At 42.6% G+C, this 23,521-nt stretch overlaps 2 protein-coding genes across 3 annotated transcripts; both read right to left on the reverse strand.

Moving 5' to 3' along the window:
• Window positions 1–845: 845 nt before the first annotated feature.
• On the reverse strand, window positions 846–9,533 carry vegfd (vascular endothelial growth factor D). Its single transcript, XM_035629354.2, has 9 exons — window positions 8,836–9,533; window positions 8,377–8,637; window positions 5,193–5,394; window positions 4,996–5,116; window positions 3,971–4,040; window positions 3,635–3,762; window positions 3,438–3,553; window positions 3,156–3,321; window positions 846–2,175 (listed from the first exon to the last, which is right to left on the reverse strand). The coding sequence occupies exons 2-9, from the start codon at window positions 8,500–8,502 to the stop codon at window positions 2,157–2,159; spliced, it is 948 nt and encodes a 315-aa protein (XP_035485247.1). The 5' UTR covers window positions 8,503–8,637; window positions 8,836–9,533; the 3' UTR covers window positions 846–2,156.
• A 272-nt stretch (window positions 9,534–9,805) lies between these two features.
• pir (pirin) lies at window positions 9,806–23,261 on the reverse strand. Of its 2 annotated transcripts, none has more exons than XM_035628155.2 (10): window positions 23,135–23,261; window positions 22,175–22,293; window positions 21,980–22,072; window positions 19,118–19,198; window positions 17,457–17,663; window positions 15,219–15,303; window positions 14,423–14,467; window positions 12,747–12,829; window positions 11,493–11,559; window positions 9,806–11,359 (listed from the first exon to the last, which is right to left on the reverse strand). In XM_035628155.2, the coding sequence occupies exons 2-10, from the start codon at window positions 22,265–22,267 to the stop codon at window positions 11,241–11,243; spliced, it is 873 nt and encodes a 290-aa protein (XP_035484048.1). In that variant the 5' UTR covers window positions 22,268–22,293; window positions 23,135–23,261; the 3' UTR covers window positions 9,806–11,240. The 2 variants fall into 2 exon arrangements, with proteins under 2 accessions (XP_035484048.1, XP_035484049.1); XM_035628156.2 differs by having other exon boundaries at window positions 22,175–22,901; window positions 23,135–23,240.
• Window positions 23,262–23,521: the final 260 nt, after the last annotated feature.

Below are 23,521 nucleotides of genomic sequence, written 5' to 3' on the forward strand. Positions count from 1 at the left end.
AACAGACAATAAGAACGATTGAGACTATGATAAAAAATAATGCTATCGATTAATGGCAACAAGCAATATTACATAAAATAACAGGTGGACAAGATCTCCGATAACAATAACAAGCACGTAATGATGTAATATTAATTATGACCATTCCTAAATACCAAAGTATGACTAAGTCAAGCAAAGCCCCGGTCGTCAACACTCATCCAGATCCCGATCCCTCCAGATGGCTCTGGTGATGAATCACCTGAATGAATCACCTCTGAGGGTCATGACCGTTGATTGATTGCTTTTTTTCCTGTGCGTGACTTGGTAAATGTAGCGGATGCAATTTTGTGATTATAGATAATGTGCTCCCCACAACTGACCTGCTTGGTATTTTCCTTCTTCACATATAAATATAAGCTAAACAAACATGAGTTTAGTGCATTGGACACAGGGACTTTAATCTTTTGAATTTCACCTATGGGGGATCAACAAAGGTACATATTATCTTATCTTACATTATCTCATCTTATCTTATCTTTTCTTATCTCATCTCATCTTGTCTTATCTACTAGGGAAAACAGAAACATGTAACTTCATTGCATCTAATATTTTACCATATCATTTCTTTTTTTTTTTTCATTGCTCTATGATCACTGAGTTAAAAGCGCAATCCCACGCAGCATCCAAGCGGTGACAGTGGTTCTCCCTGTGGTGAAGGTGGGCCATTTCCTTCAGTAGCTGACACTTTCTTATTCTGACCGTGGTAAGTGCATGGCTCAATGGACACATTGACAGCAAAGCGTTGTAGTATCTCACCATTATAAGATAACCCACTGTGATGCCAGAGAAAAAAAAGAAGGACGCGCATGCACAGTGTGCTTTAATGTTTACATGTCAAAGATCAGCTGCAATGCTGGGGAAACAGGAAATCAATACATGCACCAAGCAACAAAAGTAAAATAAACACATTTAAAAATGACGGAGAGGTTTTTATGAGATGCTGTATTTACAGCCCACTCAGTCTGCGTCGTTTGTGCTGCAGGTCATTATGAGATAATATGGAGTTTCACCTGGAAGCTCAAATACTTTACATATATCCAGTACAAGACATATGGAGGAGTAGATATAGTTCTATCAAGCCTGCCACCATCTGGCAAATAAAAAAATTGCAGATGTTAAATAGAGAGCAATGCACTGACTCCAAACTTATATTAGCAGTCGTTGTACAGTGCGTATGAAAATTATGTATTTTTTGTGTGACACTAATCAACAGAAAAAAAACTTTGTAAAATCGTATACAGATCTCTATTAATTGATCTAAAGTGATGACCCATATGAAATACTTGTTTTGCGACAGTATTCACCCTAAAAGTCAGTATTTAATATATACAGTATGCACAATTTGTCTAACATCATGGCCGTGAGTGTGTTGAAGTTTTCTATCAACTTTTTTCTCTCCTTTGTAGAAACTACTCCGTCTGTGCGTGTGCATCGTGAATGAAAAGCCCTCTTCTACGTCCACACATTCACATACTCTCCACTGAATAGAGACCTTGACTCCGAGGGCACAAATGATTTGATGCTTGGGCTCCTTGTTTGGTAGAAAAGCAAATATTGAGGGCTTCCTACAGACTGCATCAGACTTTCCTTTTACAAGTAACAACAATTACCTTTTATTATTATTTTTCACTTTACATTTCAATTCAAGATAGGTTTCTGTGGCCCTTTGTGACCAATGAAGCAAAAGGAAAGCTCTGCACGAAGGTGAGGCCTCCTTCTCACTGATTCTGAATAAGAAAATAAAACAAATGCATTAAATTTGACCAAAAAAAGTGGGATGTTGGTAAAAAAAAAAAACATGTTGATTAGGAGTCAAGCAATAATTCATACATTCAAAGCAAGTTCCACTTATAAAAATAATCTTTTAATATAAACTACATATTCAGTGCACAAAGGACAAATATACAAAAAGGTCAACTGGACACGTTGATTGAAACATAAGGTAAGAATGTTAAAAATAAATCAATTAACACGATCCTGTGAGTTAACATCATCTTAATTAGGTAAAGTGATCAGCATAAATAAGACTGTAAATAAATTATGAGCCTTTTCTCTCCGCCTCCCAATTTCACTGGTGGGCAGGTTGTCGTGGTTGAATTTCCCCCAGTGGACTTCTACTTGGGCCGTCTGCATCTGCGAATAAAACAGGGATCATTTAGAATCGTCTCACCTTGTTTATTCAACTCATCCTGCGTGTCTGCCTAACTGCTTTCACTGTTTACTGAATACCAAACTTGTGACCTCATTGATGATAAGTTACCTTACGCACTGGTTCTATGGATACTGCTGCAATCTATAGAGGTTGTCTCGTGACAACAAGAATGATAGTCAGACAGGCCGTCACTGACGTGCCACTTATTCATTTGTTGTAGTAAGCATACTCGTACGTGGTTAATCTCTGTGGATTAGAGCTGCAACAGTGAATCGATTAATTGATTGGTAATCGACTACTAAATAAATCGGCAACTATTTTGATAATCGATTGATCAGTTCAAGTAGTTTTTATGAAAAAAAAGTCAAAATTCAGCTTCTTTTCCGGCTTCTTCGCTCCTCTATGGCAATAAACGAAATATCTTTGGTTCGTGGACAAAACAAAACATCATCTTGGGGTTTATGGGAAACACGATCAACATTGTTCACCATTTTCTCACATTTTCTGGCCCAAACAACTAATCGATTAATCGAGAAAATAATGGACAGATTAATCGCTAATGAAAATAATCGTTAGCTGCGGAGCAAGCCTGGCGAACCATAATTGGAGGAGCAGAAGGGGGGGCCCTGACTGAGACCTTTACCCATTGGACGGTATTAGCGGTCAATCACACAGTATCCATATCCCAATGCATACGGTGCTTTATCGTCTATTTAACTCTAAATAGGACCATGATTTACAAAATGAACATCATGCTTTATGGAAGAAGACTTGAAAAGACTTGAAATGATACCACATACTCCGAAATAAGTTTTCTCGCATTATAAATAAGTTTGTCATTGACTTCCATAGAAATTGACTTATATTTGCCCTCTGCTGGTCATTCAAGAGAGTACAGGTTTTAGGCACTTCCACATTGGCTTCACTTTCAAGTCTTTTTATGTACAGTCTTAGGGCCAACCTGCAGGAGGCCTGATCAAAGCGTAGATTCATGTGGTCACAGTACGAGGAGTTGAGATGGCAGCGATGGTGAGGTCGTGGCTGCAGGGTCGGCTCGGGTCTGGGAAGACAGTCGCAGCGCTCCACGTCTATTTCACAGTCGGGCATCCAAGAACTGAGTGGAAACTCTGAGCAGGGTCAATGATGGGAGTGTGAATATAAGTGTAAGTACAAGATGTGACTTTCTCACACGCGCGCACACGCACACACACACACACACACACACACACACACACACACACACCTGGCGTGCTGGAAGGGTAAGGTACGCATCTGTCAGCGGAACAATCCCAGATCAACCCGCTGGCACAAAGTCTCCTGGAGTCCTCTGTCGCCGAGAGCTGGCTGGTTGGGGAGCAGCTGCCGATGAACCAGATGGATTACAGCGGACTCAGCGGAGAAAAAACTACGACTGACTTCAACTCGAGGCTTCAGACTCACCCACTGCTCCTGTGAGGCTGGGCGTTGCGCCGTATAATGGCGGGCTCCATGCACCTACACTCCGTATGGTTGGCTACTTTTATCAGGACGGGCTCCGGTACAAAGTTGAATGGAATGACACTGAGCACCTGAAAAAAACACACACACACACACACACACACACACACACACACACACACACACACACACACACACACACACACACACACACACACACACACACACACACACACACACACACACACACACACACGGTGTAAGTGTGTTTGTACATGCAAGAACCCTCAGACGGAAACGGGTTATCCACTGTTCATCATCTCAGTTGTGGTCACTCACAGTTTTATTCACGTAGACCGTAGTCGTGTTTCTGCAGGTGATGCCCTCCTGATTGCAGCAACCACTGCACCTGTCAGTGGGAAAATAAATTCACATTTGGGTAAAGTGACATGCATTGCAAAAGAACTACAACAAAACACATACAAGGACGCATACTTGTAGCAGGCCCTGTAGAGTTGATGTTTTATGGCTTGTTTTTTTTTCCGTATTCGAAGACGTTGTATTTGGTCAGGGATTCAAATCGAATCTTTATCCAAATGAAAAAGCGTGCCAGTAGAGAATCCAGCACATGGCTGAACAGATGGTAACTAATAGGAGTTTGAAAGGAAACCCCAACCCTATTATGTAGTGACTTATCATTGAGACTGAACAGGAGGAAACAAAAGGAAACAAAATATTCCAACCAGCAACTTTAAAGCTCAGCAATTAAAATATTTTATCCTGTTTGTTTAACAAAATCCCTTCTTTTTTTTTGGTCACCTCAGCATCACAGCTACTCCAGTAAATTGCTGCTGGGACAGATTCAGTCTCTCAAGACCCAAAACATGTTGTTTCTGGAATTCAGATTTTTACAAAATAAACAAAACATTTTGTCAGGGAACTTCTGAGGAGCTAGAAGGTGGATTCGTTACCTGTTTTCTCCCTGTCACCAATCCCTCTGCTGAGCTAAGACAAACAGCTGATGGGGATAGATTTTATATTTACTCTCTACTCTGTGGAATTTTTTGAATTTCCCATCTAACGTCTCCCATCTGGAAAGAGAGCCAATAAGAGCGTTTCCCAAAATATTCCCTCGACAGCGTGATGAAGAATAGAGCTTTACAAATAAATTTGAGCTGATATTAAGGAGACTTGTTGTATTGAACACAAGCTACTTGTTATGTGGGGCTATCAAATATGCACTCAACATGAAACAGGGACATTTGTCATCATCACACAATGGCTGCTGAGACATTTGTCAGAGTGCTAGGATGCAGTACAACAAATGCTCAAGTTGTGAAGTTGTGGTTTCAGGAGGAACAAACCTGTGGACGGACACACAAGGCGGCTTGAAGAACATTGACGGGTCAGTGCTCAGCTCCTTGGCCACGTCCACGCACGTTTCCCTCGGCATGCACTGAGTCCGCTGCCACTCTTCGTCTATGGCTAAACGCAAGACACACAACGTTCAGCACACACGAGCAGACTCATACGTGACACGCACTGGGTATGTCCATCCAACCTTTCAGTATCTCCAGGCTGTAGGATTCGGCCGCGAAGCGCGTCGAGCGGTGTGACCCCCCCGGAGGCAGAGAGGAGGGGCCCTCCGGCTGCTGCAGCCTCAGACGACACCTCCACAGCTGCCAGTCGGGAAAGTCCGCGAGCCTCAGCAACTCGTCCAGGCTGGAGGCCGACCGCACCTTTCTCTCCCACTGCCACCGCACCTGCAGGCATCCCACGTTTACTGTCTCACGTTGACGACATATGTACGAAACAATTCATCATTATTGGTCTCATTTTGAACTCAATGTCAGTGTGCTTTTGTGTGTGTGTGTGTGTGTGTGTTGTGGGTCAAATATCTGGTCACATGACAATAGAGTTACACCGACCATTAGGGACAGAAAAACGAGTTGCCACAATTTAGATTCCCGCCTTTTTTTTGGTTATTGGTTAAAGGTTAGTGTCAGTCTTTTTGAGGATGAGTATAATTCAATGTAAAATGCAAGTTGTGACTTGAACAGACAGCGCTGACAGATCACTCCAATCCACTGGAAATAGAATTTTCACCCACTAAATGTCACAGATTTTAAGCCTAATCTTAAATCTTTAAAGCTATATGAGCCTCTTGTATGAACTGCACATAAAACACATTTATAATCTATTTTCACGTACATAAATTAAAATTTGGAGGTTTCATGTTATATAGTTGAAATGTAAAGATTTGAGGTAGAATTGTGATATTGTATTGTCTGATCATTTTAGGCATGTTTGGATCTCGCGGATTCAAATGGATGAATAAATTAAGGACGAATACCGATGTGATACAAGCATAACGTTTACTGTGTTTACATTTGTCCTGACATATCTGAAACTTCAGGATCGTCATAATAATCCTTAGGATTGGCAAGATGAGGTGTAAAAAAACATTAAATATAAAAAACTCTTTTAACGAATCTGTCAACATTATTTGTCGGTCACTTTTAAAGAAGATTTTATTATTGGAGACATTTTATGCTCATATTCAAGTTTATCAATTTTATTTGGGTTATGACCTGAAAAAGGTTGACATGCTCTGATGTTCAGAAAAATGCATCAGTTTCCTCATACTGTCAATTCCTCCCTCCCAGTGAGGCCCAGTCTGCTCTGATTGGCCAACTGGCCCACTTTGTTGAGATTGGCCAACCGCTTCCAGCGCACGTACGAAGTGTCGGCCTCCGCTCTCGCTTTACCTGGCTTTGTGTGAAGGAGTCAAGACTAGCCACTAGACGTGCCCTATCCACTTCCGTGACATCGCGAGGCATCGGCTGAACTTCCATTGTTTTCTGTCCCTTTACGGTGGACTTAGGGCTTTTTCACATGGCAGACCTTCTACTTACACAAAAAAACTAGAGCGAGAGGGAAAAACGAAAAAAAGCACAATATGTCTCCTTTAAGCCATTTGCACGTAACATCTGCTGACACATGCTTCGACACGAGGGGGATCGAGCCTACACCCCACCGCCTCTCCACACGTGCACTCCAGAGTTTGAATGATAGTCCACTGAGGCCGCGGTTTGTTGGAAACACCTGCGGCTTACACAGGAATTACACTGACAGGGCTGCGGCCCATGATCACAACCTGAAGGACAATATAAACAGCTGCAGATTCATTGGGTCATGCAGGATTTACACCAGGCGACTCCAGCAGCACTTTCCTGGGCCAGCGGCATTAGTCAGCACGGTCGACATGGGGCCACAGTCGGTGGGGGTTTGGAGGCCCACGCAGAGTTTCACGGCCCCTTAGATGGAATGAAGAGCACTCGCACAATGGCGACAGCCTCGTCACTGAGCACGTTCGCTCTACGATGTCGGCCGAAACTCTACTCAGCCTCACAGACTGTTAGATTTGTAGAACATAAATATTCAAGCAAAAGCAAGCGAGTCAAGTTTAATGAACATTACATAACATTACAATCTTCTGTCGGGGCTGCGTGTGCGATTGCAAATGTTACCCCGGCCTTCTTCCTGCCGTCCCTCTGATAAAATGTCACATGTCCCAGGGAGCCCAAGTGAGAATACAGCAGGGCAATGTTCCTGTTGTTGTGCGCGCGTCTGACCTCCTCGCGCGCCATTGTCATACGTGAACGGCAAACTCTCATCACCGAGTCTGACTTCGTGTGACGTGATGCTGTAGTTTGGCGTGCCTTGGAGATGATAACCACACTTTGACCAAGGGCTGTGACCCCCCCCCCCACCCCCCAGGCCCATTACAAAAACAAAAAAAATCACCTACTGCTGGCACTAATTCTATAATGATGTCCCGTGTGAGAGATTTTTTACTGTTTTGTTTTTGTTTTCAACTTGTTGAAATTTTAATAGACTTCCACGAGCCATGGGAGTGAGCGAGAGATGGGAGAGTAGCAATTTAGGAGTTCCCAGGCTCATTCTGGAGGCAGGAGCGCCAAAAAGTCGGATACTGGACGGTAGGCACGTCAACAAGGACAGTCATGCACTTGTCTGCGCAATGCTTTATTTGCTCTGGACAACTGCAACAATCCCGAGCCCTCTTGATGTGTTCAATGTGTTGCAGAAGAGAGGGTGGGGCGGGCGGGCTGCTTCCACTTAAATCAGACAAACAGAACAGAAAACAGGGAGGTTTCCCCTCCACAATTTCTACCAGGGGATAGACCCACTAATGAGAAACAGAGAGCAGGGGCGCCTGGGAAACGGATGGCCGGAGTTGAAAGATACAGAGGTAAAGTTGGGGAGAGTTTGCCGAAACAACGTTGATGCACAATTCCTCACCGAAGCCTCACGCAAGCGCACGCACGCACGCACGCACGCACGCACACACACACACACACACACACGGATGACTTCGATGATGTCAATTTCAATGTCAGTGGACAGGACAGGCGGTGAGCACAGGTGAGTGTAGTGCGCCTGCGGCATCAGTTCAAGTGTGAGGATTATGACATAATGAGTGTGTGGGGGGGGTTAGGGTTAGGGTTAGGGTTAGGGGTTAGGGTTAGGGGGGGAAAGGAAAGATACTAGATAAAACATAGGAATCAAGAATATTCAGTAAGATTTACATAATAAATACAAATTATTCTTCTACCAGGGCAAAAAAAATGATGTCATTTTAGGAAAAAGCATCAAATTTGAGGACGTCGCTTCTCGGCTACACGTTACATAACTGGCGACAGAAAGCTCCATGCCACACTCACCCTACTCGCTCCCTCCCGGTGCATGCCGTGGCCCACGTCTATCCAGCTCAGCTCCACCACCAGGGTCACCAGGCAGGAGAGTCGGCACAGGGTCCGTTTCATCTTCATCATCGTCAACATCATCATCCCTCGGCTCTGCCCCGCCGTCTCCGCTCAGCAGCGCTCAGCAGTATGAACCCGTCGCCCTTTTTGCTCGCTGACAGAAAGCACTTAAAAGAAACGACTGCCTCTCTGACTCAGTTTCCCAGACCGGCTCCGTCCCTCGGACCACACACACACACACACACACACACACACACACTCACACACACACACACGCTCAGTCCTCTCTCGGTGCAGGTATGTGCAGCACAAAGTCCCGGTCCTCCAGCTGCACGGCCAGAGTGCGGGTGCGAGCCAGATGTGGCCTGTTACCGGTGGGCCAAATGGAGAATGTTAAAGAGCCTTTAAAACATGTACCTCTCACTGCAGAAGCTTTGATGCCGAAGCCTGAAGTGTCCCGTTAAATAACACCACCACTTGAAGTTAGAAGTTGGAAATTACCTCAGAAAAAAAGAAAAAAAAAAACTGAAGTTAGGATTCCCTTGAAGACTCTTTATCAACAAATCCCAATGGACTGAAGGCCTGGGAGGTATTACGGGGCCTCCAGCAAGATGATCTGAACAAATCCTTCTAATCAAAACGGTTCCCCTCTGTAATCCCGCCTCCTGAGACTTCTGGTTTCCTTTAACTGCTAATTTCTGTGGTTAAAATATTTGTACTGCACGTTAAACTTTCCTTCTGTCCCACCTCAGTGCTCCGCATTGATCTCCGACTGTGGTTTGTCCAAATGAAGACCCTGAGGTGCAAGAAGGGGCCACACAGTCTCTTCCTCTATAGGACAGATCTAAGAAGATAGTGTGTCCGTCTCGGCGTCTGCCCCTATGTCTCTCCCACTGCTGCTGGCCGTGCTGCCTCCAAACGCGGCGTTTTATTTGCTCGAGTGTTCCCGTCCTGCTTTTTCTTCTCCTTTATGTGTGTCTGTCAAGTGATCAGTTCCCCTGCCTGTTAAATCCCCCATCAGTGTCCTCTCCTCCGGAGTTGCCAAACCGCACACAGCCAAAGAGCAGTAACATGTGTTTCCAATGTGATCCAGACCTCCGTAACGTGTGAGGGGAAATAAGAGTCCAGCGCCACCCCTGTCCCGCCGACACCCCACCCCCTCGCCCATCCAGGCCCATTTGACTCAGCATGTTACGTGCGTAATGGATCAAATATGAGCGCAACATTCATAACTTGCATGCAAATGAGGAACAGCAGCTTTGTCATATTTTATGTAGCCTACAAAAAACCAATACCTGATAATAATTATAAAAGCTTTTTTGTATATTTTTCAGGGTCTATGTAGATTTTTGGTTATTGACGTAACATCAAGCAAGCGGAAAACAGCTGGATAAATAAAATTTAATGTTTGTATTAGGCAAATTATGTGATACAGAAATGCGTGCCTTCAAAGCTATTAAACTTACATGACGTACAATATAGCGTGTTACATCATCTCCATATTGTGCACAAGCAACTTTCAGAATTTTGTTACAGCTTTGCTAACGTGTTTTATTTCAAACAGCAGAAGGAAACCGCAGTATAACTTCAACTTAACAAGGGAAGTGGAGAGCAGTTAAAAGCACATTTTCCCTCAAATCTATATTTTACAAGAGCGAGTGATGTAAAGCGACTACCGTGCGAACAACGGGGGCAGGTCAGTCACTCCCACGTGAAGCACTTGGCTGTAACACGTCAGAATAGATGCTGGAAAAGTACTACATGTCCCGTAAACACATACAGCGCGCATTCTGAGAAGAACTTGGTGATGTTCAGCGGTCCAAAAATCGAATTATGCCATATTTACATGACGGCAAAGAATAGAACAGATACTTCTATGAACACATTTCTACAAGAAGGACGGACAATCATTTTCAAGAGTGCAACATGTAGTGTTTAGAACAGAAGTGGGTGAACCTTTTTCTATCGAGGGCCGTGACAGTTTCTGTAGCATCCTTCGTGGGCCATACTGAATTCTCAAAACACGTACAGCGCATCACATCGACCTCTGTAACAACGCAAACTTCAGTACATGTCTCCTCCGGACGTACACACAGTCTACAGAACTCAATCAGAGGGAGGTTGTTGTACTCTGCTTTGAGCTCGTCGTTACTGTGCGCCTCAATACATTTGCCTGTGGCACAGTGGAGCAAACGTGGTCAGTTCCCTTAAAAACCTCTCGTGAAATGCCTTTCTTTGCACATTCACCAGCATATTCAGATCTTCAGGCTTTCGTTGTTGCAGAGTCGGAAAATATTACTTTGGCTTCGCCAACAAAGCGATCCTTCACAAATTCTATTGAGTGAGGTTTCACCACAGAACTTGCCTGGCTAACATTGTCTCTGGCAGAATGAGGTCCTGGGAAAGCCACTTGTTGGGCACAGGAAATCTGCTGAAGAGCGTCGACTTTATCCGAGAGCATTTGTCCTTGTAACTCATCCAGTTTTTTTCGACTGCATGTTTCCAGCTGACCGCAAAACTAGGCACTCTGGGTTCTCTTTCAAAAGAGGAAGCGTTTTTTTTTTGTTGTTCATTTCTCTTAAAGAGCACAATATCCTGCATCTACTACTTCTTTTCATCGCCATGACGCCCGTCAGCGACGACACATGACTGCTTTGAAAACCCTGAAGGACACGTTAGTCTGCCGCTTTATGTTATTTTCTTTTATCGCCGGAAAAAAATGGAAAAGCTGTCATGATATTTTTTTTGTTTGTATGAAGTGTCTCGCCCACCACATCAAGCTGTAAGAGCACCCAGAGGCCGAAGCTTCCCCCGAGGCCGGTCTAGAAAGAATCTCTGATCTTGGATCTCCAGTTCCTGGCCCTTTCAAAGCCATTTGAGCCACTCTGGTAGTCCTTGACAGCCTGTGTGATCTCTTCCTCTGTGGTCATTACAAATGGACCTGGAGGGCAAACACAACATGGCAAAAAAACCCACAACAACCATTATCGTGATTGATTAAGTTCTGTATGTTCTTCTTTCACATGTCAAGGATTGCTTTTGTTCAGTGGGACGGAGGTGATAACATGTCATACCGTGTTGCACCACAGGCTCTTTGAGTGGTTCTCCAGCGATCAGCACAAAGTGAGAAACTTCAGAGCCCTGAGAAAGAAAGAAGAGGCAGTGTCGTCATCCTCTCTGTCCGCGTGCGAAGCTGACTAGCAGCATTTCGTTTGTTTTCAAACTTGAACAGAACCAACCAACAACCGAAACAAATATGTGCGGTCGCAGGAACAAAGGAAAAAGGAAAAAGGGAAATGAGGAATGATTAAAAAAAAAAAAACAGAGGTTGAGAACCATCGCTCTAACATTGTGGTGGATCAAAACAAAGGTGCAAAAAAAAATGGAGCTGAGTAAAAGTTGAACAAATCGGATTCATTTGTTCGTGTGCGCTGATTCTAGCAACAAATAAGATTTAAGATAGATTTAATCAGACAGTAAAACCTAATGTGACACACAAAATGGACAAAACTCGACATGGAGGAGAAGAAAAACTCATTTGAAATGCTCAGCAGCCTAAAATCGAGGGTCCCGTGACACCGACATCAAGTCCATCCACATGAACAGTTCGGATTAGTGGCAAAAAAACCAACAAAAAAAAAAACACGAAAAGGATTTAGAGATTCAACAATGGATACTGGAGAAGGCGGCGTGGCATCATCTGGACCTGAAAAGATGATGTTGCACAATTGTCAGCATAGTTAGCACACATCAGCTCAGAGGGAAGACTGAGGCTGGGGGAGGGGGGCACGGAACTTTATGTCTGAAATGATGTAACGTGTAACAACGGAGCGACGGAAGACGCTTCTTGCAATTTGATGCTTTTTCGTATAGCTGATGTATAGTGACATTATTTCTTTGCCTTGGTAGAAGAATAACGTGTATTTATTTTCTAACATTGTCCCGAGCTCTTACTGAATATTCTTGATTCATTTGTTTTGTTCAGAATCTTTCCTTCTTTGTTGGTTCCAACTCATTGTGTCATAATCCTCCCCCTGAAGGTCCTGCAGAATCTGGCTTTTAAATAAATATTTAGTTTTATACATATTAGTTTGTTTGTTTTAAAAAAATTCTTTTTAAAAATGTGCATCACCATAGTGACAGTTAACAAAGGTAAAATGCATGAAAATTAGAAAAGAAAACAAACCGCCACATGTAAGGAGAACATGAACCCACACATAAAAATAAATGTTTAATGAACAATTGCTTAATAGGCCAAATGAAAAAAAGAAACAAGTTGTTCTATATACATATTGAACAACCAACTGGTCTCGATAGCGAGAACTCACCTTGTTCTCAACCTTGACACAGTCTCCATCCCCGAACACCACCGTGTGATGGGGCTCCACCGCCTGCTGCTCCTGATCTGGGCCTTGAAAACAAGAATGTTTTGTCAAGTCTGTCTATGATGATGTTAGGAAATAAATATACACAATAAACATGTCGTTGACAAAAAGGATTGATTATTGGATTGGGGTCTTTCAGCTTTTGAAAAGATGTATTTCTGAAAACAAAGTGGAATCAATGAGAAGCTTTACATTGGAGCAAATAAAAGAAATGAAAACACTGGTAGATTTGATATAAATTGGTATTATCGTTTAATTTTTTAACACAAAACTAGTTAACTAACTGTTGATGAGCCAAATTATTTAATAATTAGTTTGTTTCATAATGTCCAGGTCAGGATACCACTGATTTCTTAGTTGAATAGAAATTCAGGCACCTGCGTGTTTCACACATTCAGAACCTCGTTCAGCAGTTTGCTTGCACACTAACAGTTACTGACTGCGAACGCTGGGAACGCCAGACACTTCCACTTGCGGTCGGTGCATTCATCAGAGCCAGCTGGTTCTGATTTGGCCAGACTACACGTAAAGTTCAAGACTTAAGATTCGGAAAAAAAACCGAAAAAAACCCCGTCTTTAATGTCAGCAGCCATTTTCATCCTCTCGTGTCATCAACACATCTGTCAGCGATTACAACCTGTCTGAGGAGACCCTGCAGTGCACTGATGGGGAGTAATCAAGTCATAATGAAATTTTATAAAAAGAATATGAGGAATATGGGGAAATTCTGACCGAGAACAACAGCCCCTGAAAATGAGTCTGCTGCCTTGAAGGGTTTGTTCACATGCGAGGGGAGTTCCCTTGATCACACGGTGTTGTCCAGGAAGCAGGAAATGCAGAATTTCACAGACTAATATCAAACAGCAACACGCTGATACAGCGGGGCGAAGCTTTTACATGTGGGCAAGGTGACGGGTCTGAAGCCAAACTCTAGGCTGCTCCTATTTCACGCGCGCGCGCGCGCACACACACACACACACACACACACACACACACACACACACACACACACACACACACACACACACACACACACACACACACACACACACACACACACACACACACACACACACACACACACACACACACACACACACACACACACACGCACACACGCACACACGCACACACACACACACACACACCTGGCGTGCTGGAAGGGTAAGGTACGCATCTGTCAGCGGAACAATCCCAGATCAACCCGCACGAAGTGCAATCGTTTTTCCAGCAGTGTTGGTTAAATTTCAGACTGGGCAGCTTTAGTCGAGAGTCTGAAGACATCCTCGCCCCGTGCGCATGAATCCATCAGGCTTTAAAGTGGAACACATGGGCCTTTTGGCCGAATGTGGAAGGGAAGTTGCGATTGGACTGAGATCACACACACATATCAGTAACGAAAATATCGCAACAGGAAGAGCGGCGCGGGTAGTGAGGGAGTGATCAAACACACGGACAAGAGTGCACGTATCCAACCGAAGAATGTTTGTATCACCCTGGGAATTTGTGATTTTCTTCTTCTCCTCCTATATCAATCTGACGTTTTGGACTATTGGAGACTGGTAATGTTCTGTGCGTATCCATTAGGGAGGCAGAAATGATAAAGGTTCTTTACTCACCAACGTGAATGGATCCTGATAATGTGTAGATGAATGTGGTCCATCCTGTCAAACACAAAAGCATTTTTTATATTACTTAGAGTAAAGTTGGTGAACCATTTTAAAAGTCCTCCGATCTTAAACTGTCTTGGCCACATGGGGGCAGCTTAAACAAGTTGTGAACCCTTCATTGAGATATCAGTTATTAGTTTGATATAGAAAGAAAACAGTTGCTTAATGACACATCCAAAGAGACATAACCATTAATATAGCTGTGTCATATCGTCCACTGAGGGAAATATCTGGCAAAATATCTCTTTAGCTAAATATGATAAATGCTTCACGTCTCCTGTTCGGTGCTTCGCAGGTCGTACACAGTGTTTTTTAGAGCCTTTTAACTGAAAAAAGGGTTATGGAATTATGGGGTTATGAGTTAACCCTAAAACTACTGAAAAACTTTGATTAAACTGTACAAATAAAACAGCCTGGCCCACGGTTCTGCTTTTAGACTAACAAACAATCGAAGAACCTTCATAAGGAACAGGGAGGGTAGGTCAAATTGCTTTTAATTTCACAATATGTTCTCAAGTATGACACACTGTTTGTTGTATTCTGTTCCAGGCGGAACATTTTCCACGCAGCTTGTGGCAAACGGGGATGTCTCAAGACAAGGACACTTACAGATTACATGCAGCCTTCCAGGAAAGAGAGAAAAAATTAAGAGGGATCAGCGACCCTTTGTTGCATGAGACCACTTTTGTTATTAGCCAGTCTTTCATAGGCAGAGTATGGTGAATTCAAAATGCTATTGTCCTACCTGAGGGGACTGGCTGCACATGCAGGGCCCCCGACTGCAGCCTGAAGTCCAGGTACATGGTTGGTGTCCTTGTGTAGACCTTAGACTATACAGAAAAAAGAAACCAAGTCAGAAAATATGAACCCCCTTGAGACACACAAACACATGTACGCTTATAAAAGCCTATGTATTTTATATAATAGCGATCTCATTCATACAAACTCTGAATACATTGTGGTGCCGGTGACAGTCATGGTCATTTGTTAAAAAAATTCATAACCATCTTCAATGCTGTTTCCTGCTGATGGGTTGTGAACAGAACTGTCATTGCTTTTGATTCTCAACCTACTATTTGTATTCTTTATTTTATTGATGAGCGCACCAGGTGGTATTTGTGGAATTTTAATCAGCCATATGAGCTCAGTCCACATCTGCAGTTAATGCAAATGACCTTAAGGAAACTCTCAGAGTTGAGACTGAAAACATAGTGAAGGAAATTAAAGCAGCTTTATTCTTATTAAGATTTTCTGGGGGTTCATATTTTGTGCAAAAAGAAATAGTCCTTTAAAATAGAATAAAAACAAATCTTTTTAAATAGATTATTTTCAGGGAAGTATTTAAAAAAATGTGCAGTTTAGGGCAGGTAAGTGATATTTAAAAAACAAAATAAAATAAAAAGAATGGACAGCTGTCCAGAATTTTTTCTGTTTTGGTTTATGCTCATCTTTTTGGCTGCACAATAAAACCCCATCTGCTCCAAACCAAATGGGAGACAAACGCCATAACCAAATAACTGGGCAACATAGTGGAGCATTCAGCGGCCAAGGACCAGATATTTCCCCTACGGAGTTGGTAGAGACCAAAAACAGAGCAAAGAGGGGGCGAATTCCGGACTTTTCAGAAAGTTCAACAGACCCCATCACTTTTTGCACATTCATTGTGTTGTAGATTTAATTTCAAGTGGATAAAAAGATAAGTGTCTACAACTTGGTTGGAGTCTACTTGTGGGCCAACTGAATTGACTGGACAGTTTAAGAAAGGCTTACACCTGTGTGGATCCCATGATCTATTCACAGCGTATCAGGACAAAAACAAGCCATGAAATCTTAGAAACGCTCTGTAGACCTCTGTGATAGAACTGTGATGAAGCACAGACATAAAACCATTTCTATAGCTTTGAGCGTTCCCTGGAACACAATGACCTCAGTGGCCATTCGAGCCCGAATAATACTGGATATGTGGATATATTGGTCGAGCTACGGGGGCCAGGACTCTTCTAAGTGCGTGTCTATCCTGCCAAACTGAGAAACTGGGCAAGAAGTGTCTGGGTCAGGTAGGTGACCAAGAGCTTAAATTTCACTGACACAAAAGTAATCAGTTGTTACAGATAAAACAAATGACAAAAAAATTTTGAAAATGTATTTTACCTATGGGAAGTCTGTAACTTTTTTGATCCCACATATAGGATCTGTAATCATTAGGTTCTATTAGATATGTACTTAATCTATTTCATCCCTTTTTTTCTGTTCAATTTTTATTATTGCATGTATATTGTGACCCACTCTCGTGGCAAACACACTTCACTGACTGTGAGCTGTGTTTAACAGTGTTGTGTTAGTGGGTATGGGCATAAAATCAGGGTAAAGGTTAAACCAGTCTGTAAAGGGAGTCTTATACAGTATGACTGTAACACACACACACACACACACACACACACACACACACACACACACACACACACACACACACACACACACACACACACACACACACACACACACACACACACACACACACACACACACACACACACACACACACACACTATAACCCTCACAGGCTGAGACAATCTGCTTCTCATTTTCAGTTTCCTCTTTTCAGGCGGACACTCTTTACACTGGTGAAATGATGTGGTTAACAGGCATTCCCTCAAACACGCACACACACACACGCACACACACGCACGCACGCGCGAATAAATGGGCGTTTGTCAGTTTTCCGGTTTCCCTCAGGCGTCCAGTAAATGAGCAATCACCATGAGATCAACAGCTACCGGGGGAGTAAACATTATATTCAGTTTCAAAGGTCTTTTTTGAATGGACGCCTCAGACACACACACACACACACACACACACACACACACACACACACACACACACACACACACACACACACACACACACACACACACACACACACACACACACACACACACACACACACACACACACACACACACACACACACACACACACACACCTTTGCTCCTAACGCCTCCCCAGATATAACAGCGACGGTGACTCCTCCCTGGCTCGGTTTGGGGATCTCCGAGCCTTTAAGCTCTTGGTACGCTGGCTCCACCATCTTGTCTCGCCTCGGCAGGTTCACCCACAGCTGCAGGCCCACCACCGGCTCCTCTGACACAGGCATTTCGGCATGGACCACCCCCCGTCCTGCCGTCATCCACTGGTGGACAAGGAGACATTTGAAATAAACAACATACGCTTTTGACAAATTGTACTTTCTAAAATATGTTTTATTTTGTATTATATAACCAGTAGCTATGAGCCATGCACATTGGCTGGGCGTGATTGATTACAACTTTTGTCCAGGCAGAAATAATATAATATCAGTAAGTGGAAAAAAAGCCCCTCGTGGAAAGAGTTGATGTACATCAATCCCCTGATTTTTCATCTCGATGTCGGTGGTTTTGAATCAGGTAGTGATTCAAAACACTGGATGCAATGAAGTTCACTTCAACAGCTTCTGCTTTTCCTTTTGGACAGCTGGAAATTTCCACTCTGCAGCTTTCCTTTACCGGGGCGAGCCAATGATAATTCATCTGTGACTGTTAATCATGTCGTTTGGTTTTTTTCATTGCTGCTTGCTGGGAATTTACTGGGAGGGGGGAATCTACTGGATACTAAAACACGCAGAATACAACAGAGAAAACGGACAGCAAAGCCCTGAGTTATAACTCACGCTAACATCTTCTCTCTCAACAATGTTTCTGGGCACAGGAATAGTGTGATTTTTTAAATATCGATGAAACCCTTTCTTTAATTTGAGATGGTGTGTGAGTTTTCCCAGAAGATGAGACGAGGCGTCTGTTCGAGCATCTGCAGCTCCCACGTGACGTCCGAGCCCACGGAGGGTGCACATGGTGTGTAAGAGCAAATTCAGCTGAACTGACTGAACCTCTGCTACAGATTGAAGCTGAGTCAGCAGCCTCTGTGTGTGTGTGTGTGTGTGTGTGCGCGTGTAACTTTACTGCTTTAAAAACACAGGAAACAACCCACAGGGCATGATATCCAATTAGTGTGAGAGCACAACATTATGATGCATATGTAATGACTTTGTGGTGATTTGTATAGGAAAAGGCTTTAAGTCTTCTTCTGCTCTTGTAGCTCCTGATTCAAGTTAATGACTTAAATACAATTAGACCATTGGGCGATGACAACGATACCTGTTAGATATCATGTATCTAATATCTGTAAAAACAGGAAATGCAAACACTTCATTTAGCAATGTTTTTAGTGTCAAAGGTCAAGGAATATTTTGGTATTATGGGAAATTTTTAAAGAATGAATGCTCTTTTTGTTTTTTTGTTGCTCTCTTGCTGAGAGTAACCTGAGACGACTGATGCAACTTTCATGTCTGTGATGTTCAAATGAAGCTATAGTTTGAGAGGTGCTAGAATGCTGATTTGGTTCACCACTAACAGCTTCCCCCTGTTTCCAGTCTTTGTGTGCAAGGCTTAGCTAACTGTGCGTACATTCATGCTCAGTGCACAAAAACGAGAGGGGCATTGCTCTTTTCTTTTAACTCTTGGAATGAGGAATGGAAAAAATGCATAATTTCCAAAATATTTATCTAAACAAATCTGAAATATAAACAATAGAAGCGGATGTGCAGTATACCTGCAGATCTCCCGGTTTCAGTCGTCCAGAATGGCCACAGAAGTCTTCATGGGCTGTGATCCCCTCTATAACATATGTTACCTGTTTCAGAAAAGACACACACACACGCGCACACACACACACACATGCAGCATAAACAGCTACGACAACATCGAGCAACGCTGTCTCATGCAGATTACTTAATAATTAGTTATATTTCAAAACAACTGTAGAGAGCTGAGGCATATTTTCAATTTATTTTATCGCTTTTATTAATTCCAGTTTATAGCAATTAACTTTTTTTGCATTAAGTGAAACACTATGTTTTATCAACTCATGCAACAAGCGTAAATAAACTAGTGCTGCTTCCACACTAAAAGCACGTGTGCGCTCGTCCCACCACCCCAGTGGTCAGACTGGACAGGAAGAGAAGAGCCTCATCTGGGGTCATGGGTTCAAAGGTGAACATCTGTGTAAGGGGGGGAGAGCTCATGCCCCCGCAGTGAGCTCCCTGTGATCTGTCTCCACAGCTGTGTGATTTCAAATGTCATGTGAACGCGAGCAAACACACCTGCTGAAAGGCATGCTGGGAGTGTAGCCTAGTCCTGTCCACCCACACTGGGGGATTGAAGTTGCATCTGCCAAATCAAATACCCCTGCAGGAACGTCTGGCAATCTGAGGACAATGACTGTTGGGGGGGGGGGGGTTTAAAGTTCAACTGCAAAGATACAAGTCCGACCTGCCACATCGCCTCCATTCATCGGTGAGGTTTGTAGAATTACGGCTCATTTAAATAATTAGCTAATTAATTTTCAATTTCCAAGGGACCAATGCCAACTGTCGCAGACCGAAAAGCCTCATGTGGATACACGGAAAAACAATCAGAGCAATGAAATGTGTCACATGATATATATATATATATATATATATATGGTCAAGTTCTTTTAATGCTGCCATAACAGTGGACTCCATGTAGATCCACTCCACATCAGCGCCGGCCCTCTTATTACTAAAAGGGCTAGGTGAAAATCAACTTAAGATAAAAACAACAACAACAGAGCACTGACTGACAGGCTCAAATTGTTTCTATAAGAGATGCATTTATTTATGAAGCCATTTTCAAAGTGGCTCACAGAGTGGGGGCCAGAATAGGGGCAAATTATAATAATTTCCATCCTCTGGGTTCTGAAATGAAGCGTTATTTAACCAGAACTTGTTCCACTTTATTCAAACATGCAGCAGAAAAACAGTAAAGCCCAGAAAAAGCCTGCCAATTGAATAGAAGAAAACAACTGAGAAAGGAATACACACATCACTTATGACGAGGGCAAGTAGTTTGCTCGATTCCAGGCTACGTTCAAATGAACATTTCCATAAATAAAAGCACCACTAATTCCCTCACGCTCCTCAGGCAAGGGGAACAAGCTGTGAAAGGATTATGACATTATAAAGTCATTATAGTTATCATGTTAAAAGACACTTGTCTATTAACACACTGAGCAAAAATGAGGCAGCATTATCTTTCATTGGGAGTTGTGTTTCTAAAAACACATTTTTTGATTCACTCTCCTTTCCATCACCACCACCTGCTCCTAGCACCTTTCCAACAAGATTACACACAGCTATGAACAATATGAAGATTGAAAGGGTGTGTTGAGTTGTGATAAAAGCTGATATTAAATCTATTATTTCTGCTATTTCCATCTGTGAGCGTGTAACATTCAATTGTCTGACAAAGAGCCCATAAATCAAAATTAATAAAAGTACCATAAACGTTCTGACATTTAGAAGCTGTATCCAACTATTTTTTTTTATCTGAAGAAGTTATTAAGTGTTGTCATCAGTAATTTCTTTTATAAATTATCTATAACTAATTTTAAATAATACTCTATGGTCACATATGACAGCAAATGAATGAAAAATGCAAGGAGGGAAAGATGGGAAATAAAAGACAGACGTGAAGATAAAAGGCATCAGAAGCTGGAACAATCCATCTCTTTCAAACTGGGGGATGGTTTTAGTGAGTTTCTCTGAAGACAGTTCTTCTCAGCTGACATTATGATAGTGCAAACTTAACAGTGCCAGCATATGCACTATAATGCCTCTGACATGTCTGGCTTTCTGTGCGAGTTGTAAAAAATGTATGTGTGGACAGCAAAGTGGTCCAGTAACTTAATGTCCTGACAATGTCCTGTTGTCGCCATCTGCTGACAAAAGTAGGAATTTTTGCTGCTCAGTAACACCAGTTTGTCCTTTGCCTCTGTTTTTGTTTTGTTTAGTTCAGTTGTACCAGTTCAATGCTGTTGTATTGTTGTGAGACACTGAGGGAGAGTGTTGTACTTGTTTTGCATGTAAGTGTCAGTGCATGAGAAAATTGTTGATTTTTGGCCGGTTCACGTGTCGGCCATTTACTGTACTTTTTATATTATTTCATCGTTATACAAGCCTGTGCTACTGGAGTTCGATTCTTCTTTGTTACTGGTAACATCTTAAAATGAGTTTTAAAAAATAAATTTATCAAAACAAATTATATATAATACATAGAAATATAGATTTGTTCTAAAAATGTGGCCTCTCAATTGTTTCACCCATTAGTAGGTTAAGATAAAGAATTGTATTTCCCAAAGAATACAGTGAGTAGACTGACATGTTGTACTTACATGATAAAGGATTATTTTCATAATTAAACTGCAGATTATTTTGTCAGTTAATTAATCGTTCTATCGCAGAATTGTTAATTCAAATGACAGTTTACAAATTGTTTCAGCTAGAAACAATAGAGAACGTGTCCTGGAAAATGAACGTTTGATAGAACCACAAAATAATTTACTTAGACGTTAAATAGTTTGGAAAGCCTAAAAATTACAGTCATATACACTTACGGTCTCAAATCCTCTGTGAGGATGATCTGGAAAACCTGAGGGCTTGCTCACTCGGAACTCATCCAACATCAGGAAGGGATCCAGGTTCCTCAACTGGAAGTAAAATGTGCACAGTATTACATGAACGACAAGGACTGTCACTGTGTGGAGTTTTCTGGCTAAATGAAGAAAACATAAAAATGTTGAATGACTCGCCTCCTTCCTGCCGATGCTCCTGCGGACGCGAGCACCGACTCCCTCTGCCTGCTCCACGCTCACAACGGTCTTCTCCACTTTCCTCACATTCATCGTGCGGGGCGAGGTTCCACCAGTCGCTGCAAAGCATCACCAACACAGTGACGGTAATCTAACGACAATTCAAAATCATCTATGGACACAATGGGATGCTTTGTGCACAAACACCCGCCCAGTATTCATTTATATAGAGTTTACACTTCTCATGTGCCCAGGTGCGTAAAAGGTTTGTGAATCTGTACATCACAAAGTCATTAGGTACATTAATGGTCTCAATCAAAACCTTAACTTTATTGCAGTTCAAAATATTCCTGTCAAAGTAGATTATCTTTGATGAGGAGGAGTAACTCCTTAGATGAATGTTCCAAAAATAAAATATCCCAGTTGCATTGATACGTTAAGCCAACCGGGAAGTTCACTAAATGACAGGGTTTCGAAACCATCTTCTTGGGCGAACAGGAGCAGAGGAGATGAGGCGACTGAAACAGAGCCAGCTACAGGATCTGACAGCAGCGATCAGCTGACTGTCAGATGACGGTCAGCTGCTCATCAGCTGATCTCAGCGCTGCTGCAGCTGCTGCTGCTGGCGGCTTTCCCTCTCATAGGTTTCACTGTGTTCATTTCAGAGTCACTTCCCCTTTAATGTCCTCGCATCCTCGGTGCTGGATGTGTGTCGTGCATCTCTTTTCTTTAAAAAAAAAAAAAAAATAGATTGAAAATCTGACCCTTTATTTAAATTTAAGAAAACAATGGAGCGGGGTTTTTTTTCGATCGTAGGATCTATTTATTTTTTATTGCGCGAGTCACCTGACACGAACAGCACTTTCGTCGTTTTTTTTTAACATCACAGCAAACGGTAAAAAAAAAAAAAAACCACTGAAAACACCTCAGAGAGACAGTGATGACTAACAGAACACTTACCTGACGGTCCAAACTGTTTTAACAGTTCTGACTGTTTTTCACTGACCGCCTGTTCAACGGATGTAACTGCTGCTCTCTCACCTCCTCAGGTAGGATTACAACGCGGAAGTCCGGCAGGGGCGGGGCTTAAGAAGATAATCACCTGTTTGTTTTCCCACTTGTCTGTTTGTTGGTTGGTTTGTTTATTTCTTTGCAGGATTATGCAAAAACCACTGAGCCGATTTCCACCAGATCTGGTGCAGGGATGGGGCCTGAGCCTGAGAAGAACCCATTACATTTAGGTGCAGATGCGGATTAGGGGGTGTATCCAGTAAGCTTGCCCCCCCCCATACACACACTTTTAACTGTGTTTTATGTGAAATAAATAATTCTCCTCTATCATTTATA

The sequence above is a fragment of the Scophthalmus maximus genome, chromosome 4, assembly GCF_022379125.1.
Source record: "Scophthalmus maximus strain ysfricsl-2021 chromosome 4, ASM2237912v1, whole genome shotgun sequence".
NCBI lineage: Eukaryota > Metazoa > Chordata > Actinopteri > Pleuronectiformes > Scophthalmidae > Scophthalmus > Scophthalmus maximus.

What these genes read in the sequence shown, in the direction of transcription:
- vegfd (XM_035629354.2), bottom strand. Translation starts at nt 8,502, where the DNA reads ATGATGATGTTGACGATGATGAAGATGAAACGGACCCTGTGCCGACTC. An exon ending in ACCGGGAGGGAGCGAGTAGG is followed by an intron (nt 5,395 to 8,376) that starts GTGAGTGTGGCA and finishes GGATGCCTGCAG; the next exon opens with GTGCGGTGGCAGTGGGAGAG. An exon ending in CCTTGTGTGTCCGTCCACAG is followed by an intron (nt 4,041 to 4,995) that starts GTTTGTTCCTCC and finishes TCCCACTGACAG; the next exon opens with GTGCAGTGGTTGCTGCAATC.
- pir (XM_035628155.2), bottom strand. Translation starts at nt 22,267, where the DNA reads ATGAATGTGAGGAAAGTGGAGAAGACCGTTGTGAGCGTGGAGCAGGCA. An exon ending in ATCAGGATCCATTCACGTTG is followed by an intron (nt 12,830 to 14,422) that starts GTGAGTAAAGAA and finishes CTTGTTTTCAAG; the next exon opens with GCCCAGATCAGGAGCAGCAG. An exon ending in AGAGCCTGTGGTGCAACACG is followed by an intron (nt 11,360 to 11,492) that starts GTATGACATGTT and finishes TTTGCCCTCCAG; the next exon opens with GTCCATTTGTAATGACCACA.